The sequence below is a fragment of the Sphaerodactylus townsendi genome, linkage group LG08 (assembly GCF_021028975.2).
Source record: "Sphaerodactylus townsendi isolate TG3544 linkage group LG08, MPM_Stown_v2.3, whole genome shotgun sequence".
NCBI classification, from domain to species: domain Eukaryota; kingdom Metazoa; phylum Chordata; class Lepidosauria; order Squamata; family Sphaerodactylidae; genus Sphaerodactylus; species Sphaerodactylus townsendi.
This window is the reverse complement of record NC_059432.1, coordinates 105,840,188-105,855,405: the sequence shown is the minus strand read 5'-3', so window position 1 is coordinate 105,855,405 and position 15,218 is coordinate 105,840,188. Positions and strand designations below refer to the sequence as shown.

The following is a 15,218-nucleotide window of genomic DNA, read 5'->3' as shown; positions in this document are numbered from 1 at the left end:
CCCCCCACCCCCCCCCCCCCCCACCCCCCCCCCCCCCCACCCCCCCCCCCCCCCACCCCCCCCCCCCCCCACCCCCCCCCCCCCCCACCCCCCCCCCCCCCCACCCCCCCCCCCCCCCACCCCCCCCCCCCCCCACCCCCCCCCCCCCCCACCCCCCCCCCCCCCCACCCCCCCCCCCCCCCACCCCCCCCCCCCCCCACCCCCCCCCCCCCCCACCCCCCCCCCCCCCCACCCCCCCCCCCCCCCACCCCCCCCCCCCCCCACCCCCCCCCCCCCCCACCCCCCCCCCCCCCCACCCCCCCCCCCCCCCACCCCCCCCCCCCCCCACCCCCCCCCCCCCCCACCCCCCCCCCCCCCCACCCCCCCCCCCCCCCACCCCCCCCCCCCCCCACCCCCCCCCCCCCCCACCCCCCCCCCCCCCCACCCCCCCCCCCCCCCACCCCCCCCCCCCCCCACCCCCCCCCCCCCCCACCCCCCCCCCCCCCCACCCCCCCCCCCCCCCACCCCCCCCCCCCCCCACCCCCCCCCCCCCCCACCCCCCCCCCCCCCCACCCCCCCCCCCCCCCACCCCCCCCCCCCCCCACCCCCCCCCCCCCCCACCCCCCCCCCCCCCCACCCCCCCCCCCCCCCACCCCCCCCCCCCCCCACCCCCCCCCCCCCCCACCCCCCCCCCCCCCCACCCCCCCCCCCCCCCACCCCCCCCCCCCCCCACCCCCCCCCCCCCCCACCCCCCCCCCCCCCCACCCCCCCCCCCCCCCACCCCCCCCCCCCCCCACCCCCCCCCCCCCCCACCCCCCCCCCCCCCCACCCCCCCCCCCCCCCACCCCCCCCCCCCCCCACCCCCCCCCCCCCCCACCCCCCCCCCCCCCCACCCCCCCCCCCCCCCACCCCCCCCCCCCCCCACCCCCCCCCCCCCCCACCCCCCCCCCCCCCCACCCCCCCCCCCCCCCACCCCCCCCCCCCCCCACCCCCCCCCCCCCCCACCCCCCCCCCCCCCCACCCCCCCCCCCCCCCACCCCCCCCCCCCCCCACCCCCCCCCCCCCCCACCCCCCCCCCCCCCCACCCCCCCCCCCCCCCACCCCCCCCCCCCCCCACCCCCCCCCCCCCCCACCCCCCCCCCCCCCCACCCCCCCCCCCCCCCACCCCCCCCCCCCCCCACCCCCCCCCCCCCCCACCCCCCCCCCCCCCCACCCCCCCCCCCCCCCACCCCCCCCCCCCCCCACCCCCCCCCCCCCCCACCCCCCCCCCCCCCCACCCCCCCCCCCCCCCACCCCCCCCCCCCCCCACCCCCCCCCCCCCCCACCCCCCCCCCCCCCCACCCCCCCCCCCCCCCACCCCCCCCCCCCCCCACCCCCCCCCCCCCCCACCCCCCCCCCCCCCCACCCCCCCCCCCCCCCACCCCCCCCCCCCCCCACCCCCCCCCCCCCCCACCCCCCCCCCCCCCCACCCCCCCCCCCCCCCACCCCCCCCCCCCCCCACCCCCCCCCCCCCCCACCCCCCCCCCCCCCCACCCCCCCCCCCCCCCACCCCCCCCCCCCCCCACCCCCCCCCCCCCCCACCCCCCCCCCCCCCCACCCCCCCCCCCCCCCACCCCCCCCCCCCCCCACCCCCCCCCCCCCCCACCCCCCCCCCCCCCCACCCCCCCCCCCCCCCACCCCCCCCCCCCCCCACCCCCCCCCCCCCCCACCCCCCCCCCCCCCCACCCCCCCCCCCCCCCACCCCCCCCCCCCCCCACCCCCCCCCCCCCCCACCCCCCCCCCCCCCCACCCCCCCCCCCCCCCACCCCCCCCCCCCCCCACCCCCCCCCCCCCCCACCCCCCCCCCCCCCCACCCCCCCCCCCCCCCACCCCCCCCCCCCCCCACCCCCCCCCCCCCCCACCCCCCCCCCCCCCCACCCCCCCCCCCCCCCACCCCCCCCCCCCCCCACCCCCCCCCCCCCCCACCCCCCCCCCCCCCCACCCCCCCCCCCCCCCACCCCCCCCCCCCCCCACCCCCCCCCCCCCCCACCCCCCCCCCCCCCCACCCCCCCCCCCCCCCACCCCCCCCCCCCCCCACCCCCCCCCCCCCCCACCCCCCCCCCCCCCCACCCCCCCCCCCCCCCACCCCCCCCCCCCCCCACCCCCCCCCCCCCCCACCCCCCCCCCCCCCCACCCCCCCCCCCCCCCACCCCCCCCCCCCCCCACCCCCCCCCCCCCCCACCCCCCCCCCCCCCCACCCCCCCCCCCCCCCACCCCCCCCCCCCCCCACCCCCCCCCCCCCCCACCCCCCCCCCCCCCCACCCCCCCCCCCCCCCACCCCCCCCCCCCCCCACCCCCCCCCCCCCCCACCCCCCCCCCCCCCCACCCCCCCCCCCCCCCACCCCCCCCCCCCCCCACCCCCCCCCCCCCCCACCCCCCCCCCCCCCCACCCCCCCCCCCCCCCACCCCCCCCCCCCCCCACCCCCCCCCCCCCCCACCCCCCCCCCCCCCCACCCCCCCCCCCCCCCACCCCCCCCCCCCCCCACCCCCCCCCCCCCCCACCCCCCCCCCCCCCCACCCCCCCCCCCCCCCACCCCCCCCCCCCCCCACCCCCCCCCCCCCCCACCCCCCCCCCCCCCCACCCCCCCCCCCCCCCACCCCCCCCCCCCCCCACCCCCCCCCCCCCCCACCCCCCCCCCCCCCCACCCCCCCCCCCCCCCACCCCCCCCCCCCCCCACCCCCCCCCCCCCCCACCCCCCCCCCCCCCCACCCCCCCCCCCCCCCACCCCCCCCCCCCCCCACCCCCCCCCCCCCCCACCCCCCCCCCCCCCCACCCCCCCCCCCCCCCACCCCCCCCCCCCCCCACCCCCCCCCCCCCCCACCCCCCCCCCCCCCCACCCCCCCCCCCCCCCACCCCCCCCCCCCCCCACCCCCCCCCCCCCCCACCCCCCCCCCCCCCCACCCCCCCCCCCCCCCACCCCCCCCCCCCCCCACCCCCCCCCCCCCCCACCCCCCCCCCCCCCCACCCCCCCCCCCCCCCACCCCCCCCCCCCCCCACCCCCCCCCCCCCCCACCCCCCCCCCCCCCCACCCCCCCCCCCCCCCACCCCCCCCCCCCCCCACCCCCCCCCCCCCCCACCCCCCCCCCCCCCCACCCCCCCCCCCCCCCACCCCCCCCCCCCCCCACCCCCCCCCCCCCCCACCCCCCCCCCCCCCCACCCCCCCCCCCCCCCACCCCCCCCCCCCCCCACCCCCCCCCCCCCCCACCCCCCCCCCCCCCCACCCCCCCCCCCCCCCACCCCCCCCCCCCCCCACCCCCCCCCCCCCCCACCCCCCCCCCCCCCCACCCCCCCCCCCCCCCACCCCCCCCCCCCCCCACCCCCCCCCCCCCCCACCCCCCCCCCCCCCCACCCCCCCCCCCCCCCACCCCCCCCCCCCCCCACCCCCCCCCCCCCCCACCCCCCCCCCCCCCCACCCCCCCCCCCCCCCACCCCCCCCCCCCCCCACCCCCCCCCCCCCCCACCCCCCCCCCCCCCCACCCCCCCCCCCCCCCACCCCCCCCCCCCCCCACCCCCCCCCCCCCCCACCCCCCCCCCCCCCCACCCCCCCCCCCCCCCACCCCCCCCCCCCCCCACCCCCCCCCCCCCCCACCCCCCCCCCCCCCCACCCCCCCCCCCCCCCACCCCCCCCCCCCCCCACCCCCCCCCCCCCCCACCCCCCCCCCCCCCCACCCCCCCCCCCCCCCACCCCCCCCCCCCCCCACCCCCCCCCCCCCCCACCCCCCCCCCCCCCCACCCCCCCCCCCCCCCACCCCCCCCCCCCCCCACCCCCCCCCCCCCCCACCCCCCCCCCCCCCCACCCCCCCCCCCCCCCACCCCCCCCCCCCCCCACCCCCCCCCCCCCCCACCCCCCCCCCCCCCCACCCCCCCCCCCCCCCACCCCCCCCCCCCCCCACCCCCCCCCCCCCCCACCCCCCCCCCCCCCCACCCCCCCCCCCCCCCACCCCCCCCCCCCCCCACCCCCCCCCCCCCCCACCCCCCCCCCCCCCCACCCCCCCCCCCCCCCACCCCCCCCCCCCCCCACCCCCCCCCCCCCCCACCCCCCCCCCCCCCCACCCCCCCCCCCCCCCACCCCCCCCCCCCCCCACCCCCCCCCCCCCCCACCCCCCCCCCCCCCCACCCCCCCCCCCCCCCACCCCCCCCCCCCCCCACCCCCCCCCCCCCCCACCCCCCCCCCCCCCCACCCCCCCCCCCCCCCACCCCCCCCCCCCCCCACCCCCCCCCCACCGCACCCCCCCCCCCCCCCTCCCTCCCCCCCCCCCCACCCCCCCCCCCCCCCACCCCCCCCTCCTCCTCCGCCCCCCCCCCCCCCACCCCACCCCCCCCCCAACCCCCCCCCCCCCACCCCCCCCCCCCCCAAGAGAGGGCTCTGAGTGCCACCTCTGGCACCCGTGCCATAGGTTCGCCATCACGGCTATAGGGGATCAGATGGTGTTTTTCATACATTTGCCTCATTTGCCTTCTGAGGCCACAATAACAATGTCACTCCAAGCATGCTAGTGTGTGATGCCTTCGATTTGCTGTTGTTCCCTAGAGGTCTCTTCGCCAGCACGACAACCTGTAATTTTTCTTCTTTTGAACCTCCAGGCTGTTGAAGGGGACTGTGATGTCAAACTGATCCACGATAATGGACAATATAAGGTGGTGCACACAAAATGCCATTCCTCTCCAGGTAAGGGCTTTGTTGTTTGGGGCGGATCTCATTCCAGGCTCCTAAATGCATGAAAAGGTTGGGAAGATGACTTCTGTTAGAGGATTACAAGAGGGGGAACATAGTTTAAAGGTCACACGCCCTCTCCTTCTGGAGTCACCAGAAATCCATCTGTAATGCTGAGCGCCTCGCTTTGCTTTGAAAGGACAGCGGGTGATGATGTCATCGTACAGCATCCTAAAATGGCAGCTTCTGTATATAATGAACCTTCCTACATGGGGTAAATGCAGAGGTGGGATCCAGCAGGTTCTCACCAGTTCCCGAGAGTGGGTTACTAATTATTTGTGTGTGCCGAGAGGGGGGTTACTAATTGGGTCTGCTTTTCCGTTAGAAATTCCATTAGGTCCCAAAATCATCAAGTCCTGTTGTTTCCTATGTGGCTGGTTAGCGAAGGTAGAAAACGGGATCATTCTCCCTGTTGGGCTGTTTTAAAAACATGCAGGGTTATCAAAAGGCGCTGTTTCAAAAGGCACCAGGAATTACGCGTACTGAGGGGGCTCGGCAGCGGCAGCGTTGGGGCGGCTGCTCTGTCGCCACCCCTGTAGTGGGGAGTGCTGGGGGACCCCATGCTACTTGAGGAGAGTAGCGTAGGGCTTAAGGTAAGTGGGAAAACGCCCATAGACTGCTCAGCTTGGCTTGGGGGTGAGAAATACCTGTAGATTTTGGGAGAATCACCTAAAGAGGGCACGGTTTTGGGGAGAGGAGGGCTTCAATTACAGTCCACATTCCAAGGCAGCCATTTTCTCCAGGGCTACCAACCTCTATCACCTGAAGACCGGTTGTAATAGCTGGACATCTCCAGCCACCACCTGCAGGTTGGCAGCTGTAGCTTAGCTTGTGGCTAGGCCCAGTCTGCTTCCGGAAGTATCCCAATGAATGACCTTCATTAGAAATGAGCATTCTTTTCTCTGTTTCTTCCCTTAGATTCGAGTGAAGATTTTATTAGGATGGTCCCCGATGGCATACGTCTGTCCCGTCTGAATGACACTGACGTGGTGAACACAGTTAATGCAGCACTGGCCGAGTATAATGCGGCAAACACCACTCAAGACTACTATAAGCTCCTTGAGATTTCCCGAGGGTACCATGTGGTGAGTGTTGAAGCTGGGATCACCACACCGTTGGACACCCCTGCTTTATAGCGTCACTCTGTGTAAGGTTGGGTCTTCAGGTTGGAGAGCCAGCGTGGTGTAGTGGTTAAGAGCAAGTGCACTCTAATCTGGAGAACCGGGTTTGATTCTCTGCTCTGCCATTTGAGCTGAGGAGGCTTATCTGGTGAGCCAGATTAGTTTGTGCACTCCAACACATGCCAGTTGGGTGACTTTGGGCTAGTCATAGTTCTTCGGAGCTCTCTCAGCCCCACCCACCACACAGGGTGTTTGTTGTGGGGGGGGGGGAGGGAAAGGAGATGGTAAGCCCCTTTGAGTCTCCTTACAGGAGAGAAAGCGGAGATATAGATCCAAACTACAACTGATCAGAACAGGATGAATACAAGAGTCACCATTACAAAGTGCCAGAGCTATGGATGTTCTTGTAAAGATCAGCACACATTTCTTGACAAATGACTGTATTTGTTTATTTGTTTTAATAATTTTAATAATTTACAGAATCTCCTTGAAGTTTTGTTTGGATCAAATTTGTCTTGCTCTTTGGTCCTTTTATAAGAAAGCAAGATTGTTTTCTGTGTTCTCAAAGAAGAAAATATAATTGTAGGTGGCATTATTAGTAATAAAATCTCAGGGGGAAAAAGACGTTTCATTGACAGTATAGGAAGTGATGCTTTATCTTTGCAAAGAGAATTCAACCATGGTGGCATCAAAGCCAGAAGGCCAGGCTGTTAAGTTGTGAGAGCATTTTTATCCCTCTTTTCCTACAAGGACACAGTAGTTTTCCCTCTCTCTGTCATGTCCCTGGTCTGTTCAATAATTAGACTCAATTGATATTTAAAGGCAGGCTTTAGATATGTTATTTTCTTCAGCATTATTTTCTTTTCTAGTGAAGCTTGTCTTCTCATTATGGGACCAAAGTAGGACAGCCTCCCAAAAGGATTACAGGCCAAACTAGATACCTTGGTTTTATTCCAGACAGGTTGCTACAGCAGCTCAGAGATTGGTGTTCACAGATGTGGTGCTGAGAATAAGGAGAATGGGCAAGAAGAAGAACAGGGGAAACATTTTGATGATGCTCAATGGTCGTATATGCTGACATAAGATTGTAAATAAACTGATCTTGAATTAGGTGATATCGGAGGAGATAGTTCTGCCACTATGTAAAAGGTGTGGTTGAAAGCAGGAAAGAAAGGATAAGGCGACCCATTTAAAACTTCCAAAGCTGTAGTGTACAGTGGCATGAGAGACAGAGAGAGACTCGTGTGGAAGCCTATAAAACTGTAGACTGGTCTCTGTCATGCCCAGTGATACACCAAGCTTGCGCATAATTCTCCTCCTGGTGGGAGGTGGGTACGGTAGTTTGTCTCCCCCCCCCCCTGCCCCCGCAGCCTCAAATGCAGCCCTGGGAATCTACAGCCTTTTGTTTTAGTTTCACACCTGGGTTTTATTTCCTGTGTTGGCGTGGATGGAGGAGAACGCGATAAGGAGAGGCCAGCCGCACTGTTTTCCAGCTGACGGGGAAGAGTTGGGTTTTTCTGGGATAGGAGGTGCGGCTTGGAGCAGGGTGCCGGGTCCTCTTTCCTATTTGAAAGGGGATATTGGTGGGGTTTACTGGTTCTGTCATTAAACATCTGCTGCCCTATCTTTCCTTGAACTGCTGTTTCTAAAAAGGCCCCTTCCGCACACGCAAATTAACGCGTTTTCAAACCACTTTCACAACTGTTTGCAAGTGGATTTTGCTATTCCGCACAGCTTCAAAGAGCACTGAAAGCAGTTTGAAAGTGCATTATTCTGCATGTGTGGAATGAGCCAAAGACTTTTGCTCACACAGAAGTGTTTTTCTTGAACAGACCAGGGATCCTGACAGTCTGACACATACCTCTGATGTCTCATATCCACTGTGCATAAATTCGTTGAGTTTGATTAGTTCCAAGTTCTTTGTACTTTCTCAGCACAGAGATTGCTTCAACTTGTTTTGCTGTCTTCCCAGCACTTGACCGGGGGTGTCCATGCAGAGTTTGCAATTGTCAATACCAATTGCTCTGCCCAGCATGCGAACGAACACCACGATGATTGCCACGTGGAGACAGGCGACCACTTAGTAAGTACAGGGAGAGATGACGATTCTGTTGTGGCTCATGCAACGCAGACAGAATCTGGGATCAGACTGAATGACATGTACCCCATTTTTGGTCCCATTGGGGCTTGGGTGCCTTGAATTTGGATAGATTATGCTGAATAGCCATTTCTGATCTCTCTGATTTCAGATCTCTGTAAAAATTGTATGTGTGAATTATATTGTTGTTATTATTATCATTGGGAAATTTTATGAAATCACAGCCGCCATACCTTCAGCCAGTGTTGGCCTTCATATGTATCGGGTTGTTCCCAAGAACGTAGGATGTAACATATCGGCATAGTATATGTTTGAATCCAAACAATAACAACCTTTGGTAATCGATAGATGGAGAATTCATCAATATGTAGATGGTTCAAGTGCCAACCAAAGTGTTTTGGTGTGGAGCAGTAGACAATTTAATAAAACTGCAAGGGTTGTCATGCCCTTATATAAAGCCGTGGTGCAACCACACTTGGAGTCCTGTGTTCAGTTCTGGTCGCCACATCTCAAAAAGGATATCGAAGAGATAGAAAAAGTGCAGAGAAGGGCAACGAGGATGATTGAAGGATTGGAGCACCTTCCTTATGAGGAGAGGCTGCAGCGTTTGGGACTCTTCAGTTTGGAGAGGAGACGTCTGAGGGGGGATATGATTGAAGTCTATAAAATTATGCCTGGGGTAGAAAATGTCGACAGAGAGAAATTTTTCTCTCTTTCTCACAATAGTAGAACCAGGGGGCATTCATTGAAAATGCTGGGGGGAAGAATTAGGACTAATAAAAGGAAACACTTCTTCACGCAACGTGGGATTGGTGCTTGGAATATGCTGCCACAGGTGGTGGTGATGGCCACTAACCTGGATAGCTTTAAAAGGGGCTTGGACAGATTTATGGAGGAGAAGTCGATCTGTGGCTACCAATCTTGATCCTCCTTGATCTCAAATTGCAGATGCCTTAGCAGACCAGGTGCTCAGGAGCAGCAGCAGCAGAAGGCCCTTGCTTTCGCATCCTGCACCTGAGCTCCCAAAGGCACCTGGTGGGCCACTGCGAGTAGCAGAGTGCTGGACTAGATGGACTCTGGTCTGATCCAGCAGGCTAGTTCTTATGTTCTTATGTTCTAATTTGCCAGTCCCCCCTTTTGAATTTCTTGTCCAGAGCAACCTGCCCTTGATATCTACTAGATCCAGCCCTGGTTTTCCAAAGCACCAGGCCAAGCCTGTGTTTGAACCTTTGTGTTTTGTCTGACTTTGGAGGCAGTGTATCCTGCTTCCTTCCCCTAATCGATGAGGCAGATGAGAGATGAGCCAGTTTCGCCCTACATTGGCTATTTCCCCACCTTTTCTTAAAAAAAATGCATATAATTGCGGTTGTTCCACAGGACAACTGTGTTGGTCGGCAGTAGAACATCTGGATTTGAGTCCAGTAGCACCTTAAAAACTAACAAGATTTTCAGAGTGTAAGCTTTTGGGAGTTAAAGCTCTACTCATCAGATGGTCCCTTCATCTGATGGTCTCCTGATCTGTGCTAAATTTGCCAAAGAGTGAATGAATACATAGAAACACAGTGGGATCTGAAGGGTCATCTAGTCCAACCCCCTGCAAGCTCAGGAAATGCACAATACTCAGGCTGTACAATCTGCTTTTTCCTGAGGTACCTCAGACAGGTCCAGGGCCCACTAAACTAAATGAGTGGGGGGTGGGGTTCCACCACCATAAAGTAAAGATTCTTGATTTGGGGACTGGGGCCCTTTCCGCAAGGGCCAAATACAGCGCCCTGGGGACGGCAAAAATGCCGTCCCCAGGGATATGTTCACATGGGGGGTGCAGCTGCTTCGCAGCCACACCGCCCTCGCTCCTCCCCAGCGGCACGAAGCTGCCATTTTCCCACCTCGCTCCCCGACCTCACTCCCCGAGCGAGGTTGTTGGAAAACAGCGGCTTCCAGCTGCTGCCGTGCGAATGGCAGCGGCTGGAAGGCACCATCCCTCCCCCCTTTGCCCGATCGACCTACCTTCTCTGCGACCGTCCGGCACATCGCCGAGGCCTGGGGACACGCCCCCCTGCCCTGTGACTTTTGTAGCGGTCCCGGGGGGTTGGGTCAGTGTCATGTACGCCGACCCAACCCCCAGCGTGGCCGTGTCATGACTGCGTTTCTCATACACTCCTGTCCAGTGACTGCAGAGACTGCCCTTCACTGGACATAATTTGAAAGACAAATATTTTCAACCAACACTTGCTCATGTGGTAGTGCGAGAGATCAAGAAACGCAAATATATTGAAGAGAAATTAAAACAAAAATATGTTATCTTAGATATAATTTAATAAGTATAAAAGGTAATAGAAAGATAAAATAAATACATTTAGTAGATTAAAACAGTAAGTATTTTGGTTCAGCTTGGTATGTAATTGCGGAAGTCCAGTAACTATAGATAATTTTGAAAATGAATATTATAGTAATGATATAAAGTATTTAATAGGTTGCAAATAGTTGATGAGATTATCTTGAATGTATTTATGCACACTTATAATTGTAAATCGCAAATTGTAAATTGTAAAATTCATGCATATTTAGAATTGTAAATTTGTAAATATAATAAAGCAATTTTAAAAAAAAAGAAACGCAGTTTGCAACAGAAGACGCTTGGCCGTGGCTGGAGAAAAGCACACAGAGATTGGCTAAGAGAAGAGAGGTGTTTGTGCTATTTTCTGGACAATGCTATATGAGCAGACACCGGGCTTGGTTTGCCGACCCTTAGCAGTGCCGTAACTTCTTTGTTTTTCTTGTTTTTCAGCACTATGGGTTCTGCAAAGTGTCCACTCACAAGGTCGGGGCAGAGGGAGCCGAAGAGCATGATGTGCACTGCACCATCTATGACCATCAGGTATACCAACTTTAAACGTGGCTTTTAGCACTCCCTCCCCAGAGCACACCTTACTGATGACTGGGCTGGATCTGAACAAACTCTCAGGGAGTGTTGGTCCCTGGATGGAGAGGGGCTTCAGGACTGGAATCAACGTACCCCAAGATTGGCAGCTGCCAGGGTCCTAGTCTTGATTGTGTCTTCCTGCATGGCAGGGGGTTGGACTTGATGGCCCTTGTGGTCTATTCCAACTCCATGATTCTATGGGGCTTTCCCCACTACAGAAGGGAGCTAAGGTCGACTTGGTTCCCTTCAGTGGAGGGCGATTCCAGGCTGTCCCCACAGCAACTGAGTTGGCCCCCTGGAACCGAGCTGAGTGGGTGGGATCATCTTGGTGCCTGTTTCGCTCCTCGATCGTGATTGACACTTGTGTTACCGCGGGAAGCGGGAGCGTTCTCTCTTTTTTTTTTTACAGTTTTTACAGTTTACAGTTACATGCGCTTTCTGCCTGCCACGACTCTCCCGTTCTGCACATGCCACAAAAGCGGCTCGTGATTGGTTGAACGGATGAGGTGTCGTTTCGATGCTTCCCCACTTCGAAGCTTCGAAGCGGTATCGACCTTGTTCCGGCGGAAAAGTGTAGTTCTGAGTGGGGGAGGGAACTGAGACAAAACAATGTTGAGCTTAGTGGCAGTGGGGATTCACTGAGGCAAACCTAAGTAGAAACCAGTTCAACTCTGTCAGTGGGGAAAGTCCCTATGATTCTTGTAGCAGGGCCAGCTGCCACTGACCCCTACTACAACCATACTTCCACCTGCTGGTGCATCCTTGTTTGTTCACTTATGAACACTTTCCAACGCATAGCCCCAACTTCATATGCTTTGTAGCATAGAATTCAGGTTGCCATGTCTCTAGGTTGGGCCAGGAGATCTCCTGGAATTACAACCATAGACTTTGCCCTCCAACGCAGCCATTTCCTTCAGGTGAACTGCTTGCTCTCTGTCATTTGGAGATCGGTTGTAATCCCAGGAGGTCTCAAGGCCCCACCTGGAGGATGGCAACCCCAGCAATCAGGCATGCCCATGGGGTGCCCCCACTCGGTCTGGATCCCTGCCAGCCCGGCCCAAAAGATCCCCATGAGGATTTGTGCTCTGAGTCTGTGACTCGAACGGTTTGTTCACAACTCTTCTCTTTCCGCAGCCTGGAGTTCATCACCACCACTTGACTGAGGAGCATCTAAAAGGGCACCTTCCACCTGCTGGGCGGGGCTTCCGTCACCTTGACTTGATCCATTCCCACAATGCAACAAGCGGGTCACACTCCCATTCGGACGAAGTCCCTCCGGTTGTGACCCCCCTTGCCATCGTTAAGAGAGCAATCATTCCAGGCTGCCCTGGAAAGTATCGGCATTTCGATATATAAAACTGGCCCTCAGAGTGCTGAGCCTGGCTTGGAAGGAGAGGCCCTGGGCCGGTAGCCCATGAATAAGAAGAACCTGTCAAAACCATGGGGCCAAACTGCAAAAGAAATCACTTCCATATCATCCTGCGTGTGCTCAATTTCTTAAATCCACGGAAGCTTTACCCTGATAAGTCCCAGCGTGTATCAATAGCCTCAAAAATCTACCCTCTGCTATCATAAGGACTATATATGTTTTGTCAAGTTATTGTGCCTGGCATAGGTTTCAAATGCGTCCACCTTAGTTCAGAGGTATAGCAAGGGGGGAAAGATTGACAGGGGCGGGGCGCCCTGTCACACCAACGTCCGCCCCCGTCCTACCCCGGAACACCCCCGCCACGTCCCCACAGGGGTGTGCGCCCGGTGCGTCGTGCACCTCCCTATCCCCTTGGAGCTACGCCTCTGCCTTAGTTGCATCTCTCTTTTTAGAACATGGTTCTTTTGCGTATAAATGAAGACTCAAAATAGAAGAGGTGCAGGTTATGCCAGAGGAAATCTTAGGAGCAGGAGGAGAGCTGAATGAAATTTCTATTTGTCCAGGTGGTCTTTGTCCCTCCCATTGGCAAACAGAAGTAATACCTTAAAGAACTGATTTGGGGTGCTATATTCAGGTTCCAGGTGTCGAGTCTGTTCCCTTATTTTAAAATGCCCAAACGTACACAACACTGAACCACAGGTAACTTCAAAAGCTTGTCAGCCGTATTCTTTAACTCCAAAGATTATGATTCTTTTTTTCCTTCTTTTTGTAACGTCTAAAAATGCAATCTAACGTTGTTGTTGGAAAATAGAGGAACCAAACACAAGTGCTTCATAAATAAAACATTTGAATCAAATATCTCTTGGCTGTTTTTGCTTCCTGGTTTGTGATCACGCCCAAACTCACAAAAACTGGCATAAGTCAGCAGAAATCAGGAACACCAGGAAAGCAGATGCATTTCAGGGGTGGGAATTGGGAAAACAACCATGCTTGACTCTGTGACATTACTCTCAGGGGAGTGCCTGGAAGTGATGTCACAGCATTAGTGCCACTCTATGGAAATCTTTATGGCAACCCCTTTTCCTCCAGCATTTCATTGAGTACTGTCAGAGGGATGAGGGAGTTTGCCAGGCAAATGGCGGCCCTAAAGAAAGTTGTCCCCACCATCTATTGTTCTTCTGAGCGCTTTAACAGAACATAGTCTGGGCTGTCTCCATAGGAGTATAGTGTCTAGATTGAGGGATGTAATTGTACCTCTCTATTCTGCATTGGTTAGACCTCACCTGGAATATTTTGTGCAGTTCTGGGCACCACAATTCAAGAAGGATAAGGGCCCTTTCCCCACTTACCCTTGTCGGAGGGTTGCTGTGCGCAATTCCCAGCACGCGCAATTCCTGGTGCGTGCCCCGGCTTCCCTATGACCCCGCGCTCTGCGCGGGGTCATCAAAAGGCGCCATTTGAAAAAGCGCCAGGAATTACACACGCTGAGGGGGCGCGAGGGAGGCAGTGTCGGGGCGGCTGCGTTCTCACCGCCCCTGAAGTGGGGAGTGCAGCTGGACCCCGCGCTACTTTAGGAGAGTAGCGCGGGGCTTAAGGTAAGTGGGGAAAGGGCCATTGACAAGCTGGAACGGGTCCAGAGGTAAAAGGTCTGGAATCTATTCCCTATGAGGAGAGACTTAGGCAGCTGGGTATGTTAAGTTTGGTGAAGAGAAAGTTAAGAGGTCACATACTAGCCATGTTTAGATATTTGAAGGGATGTCATGTTGGTGAGGGAGCAAGCTTGTTTTCTGCTGCTCCAGAGACTAGGACCAGGAGGAATGGGTTCAAGGTGAAGGAAAAGAGATTCCACCTAAGCACCAGGAAAAACCTCCTGACCGTCAGGGCTGTTCGACAGCGGAATGCATTACCTCGGAGACTGGTGGAGTCTCCTACTTTGGAGGCTTTTAAAGAGAGTCTGGATGACCATCTGTTGGGAGTGCTTTGATTGGGTGTTCCTGCATTGCAGGGGGTTGGACTTGATGGCCCTTGGGGGTCTCTTCCAACTCTATAATTCTAGTCCTTGTAGCCTGGTTAGGTTGCCCTTTTTAGAAAGAGCCCAGTTGTAGCCCGGTTAGGTTGCTCTTTTTAGGGCTGCTGAGCCACAAGCCCCCTATTCTCCTTCCAGGCAGCATTTTGCCCAGGGTCGGCATCTTTCCTTCTCCAACTCTTCTATTTTCCTCTCTATTGTCATAGCAGAATAGATCTCTTTGGTGTCAGTACTACAATTCCCAGGAGCCTTGGGGCTTAGTTCCAGTTTGCCAGTATTAGGTTTGCCCCTTGCACACCCAGTAATTAATTCTCCAGCCTCCTCTCACATGACTTCAGGAAGGTCCAGCTCAAGTCTAGGGTTGCTGCCTCTGGCTTGGCAAATTCCTGGAGGTTTGGGAACAGGGATTGGGGAAGGTGGAGTTTGGGGAGGGGACGGGTTCAGCATGGATATGAAAATGGCTGCCAACTCCCACACCCCACCTCCTGTGGACCACCACCCCTCAGCTGAGCAAGGGGAAGAAACGCCCAGCAAAATGGTTGGGGACGACTAGCATTCCTGTGTGACCCGGAAAGGACATCTGCACACCGGATAGCATTTGGTGTGAGAGGAGGAGGAGAGGAGTTTGTATTCATATTCCCCCTTTCTCTCCTGCAGGAGACTCAAAGGGGCTTACAATCTCCTTGCCCTTCCCCCCTCACAACAAACATCCTGTGAGGTGGGTGGGGCTGAGAGAGCTCCGAGAAGCTGTGACTCGCCCAAGGTCACCCAGCTGGCGTGTGTGGGAGTGTACAGGCTAATCTGAATTCCCCAAATAAGCCTCCACAGCTCAGGCGGCAGAGCAGGGAATCAAACCCAGTTCCTCCAGATTAGATACATGAGCTCTTAACCTCCTACGCCACTGCTGCTCCTATGCACTACTTTTCTCCCCGATGAAAGCCCAAAGTA

The 15,218-nt window shown here is 61.0% G+C and overlaps 1 protein-coding gene across 1 annotated transcript in view; it reads left to right on the top strand.

Moving 5' to 3' along the window:
- Positions 1–13,100, top strand: part of AHSG (alpha 2-HS glycoprotein) — a 28,341-nt gene extending 15,241 nt beyond the window's left edge. Inside the window, exons 3-7 of the mRNA XM_048506942.1 lie at positions 4,604–4,688; positions 5,652–5,818; positions 7,827–7,937; positions 10,741–10,830; positions 12,010–13,100. Coding sequence (XP_048362899.1) covers positions 4,604–4,688; positions 5,652–5,818; positions 7,827–7,937; positions 10,741–10,830; positions 12,010–12,231 — 675 coding nt within the window. The 3' untranslated portion in view covers positions 12,232–13,100. The remainder of the gene's footprint in view (positions 1–4,603; positions 4,689–5,651; positions 5,819–7,826; positions 7,938–10,740; positions 10,831–12,009) is intronic.
- The last annotated feature ends 2,118 nt before the right edge of the window (positions 13,101–15,218 follow it).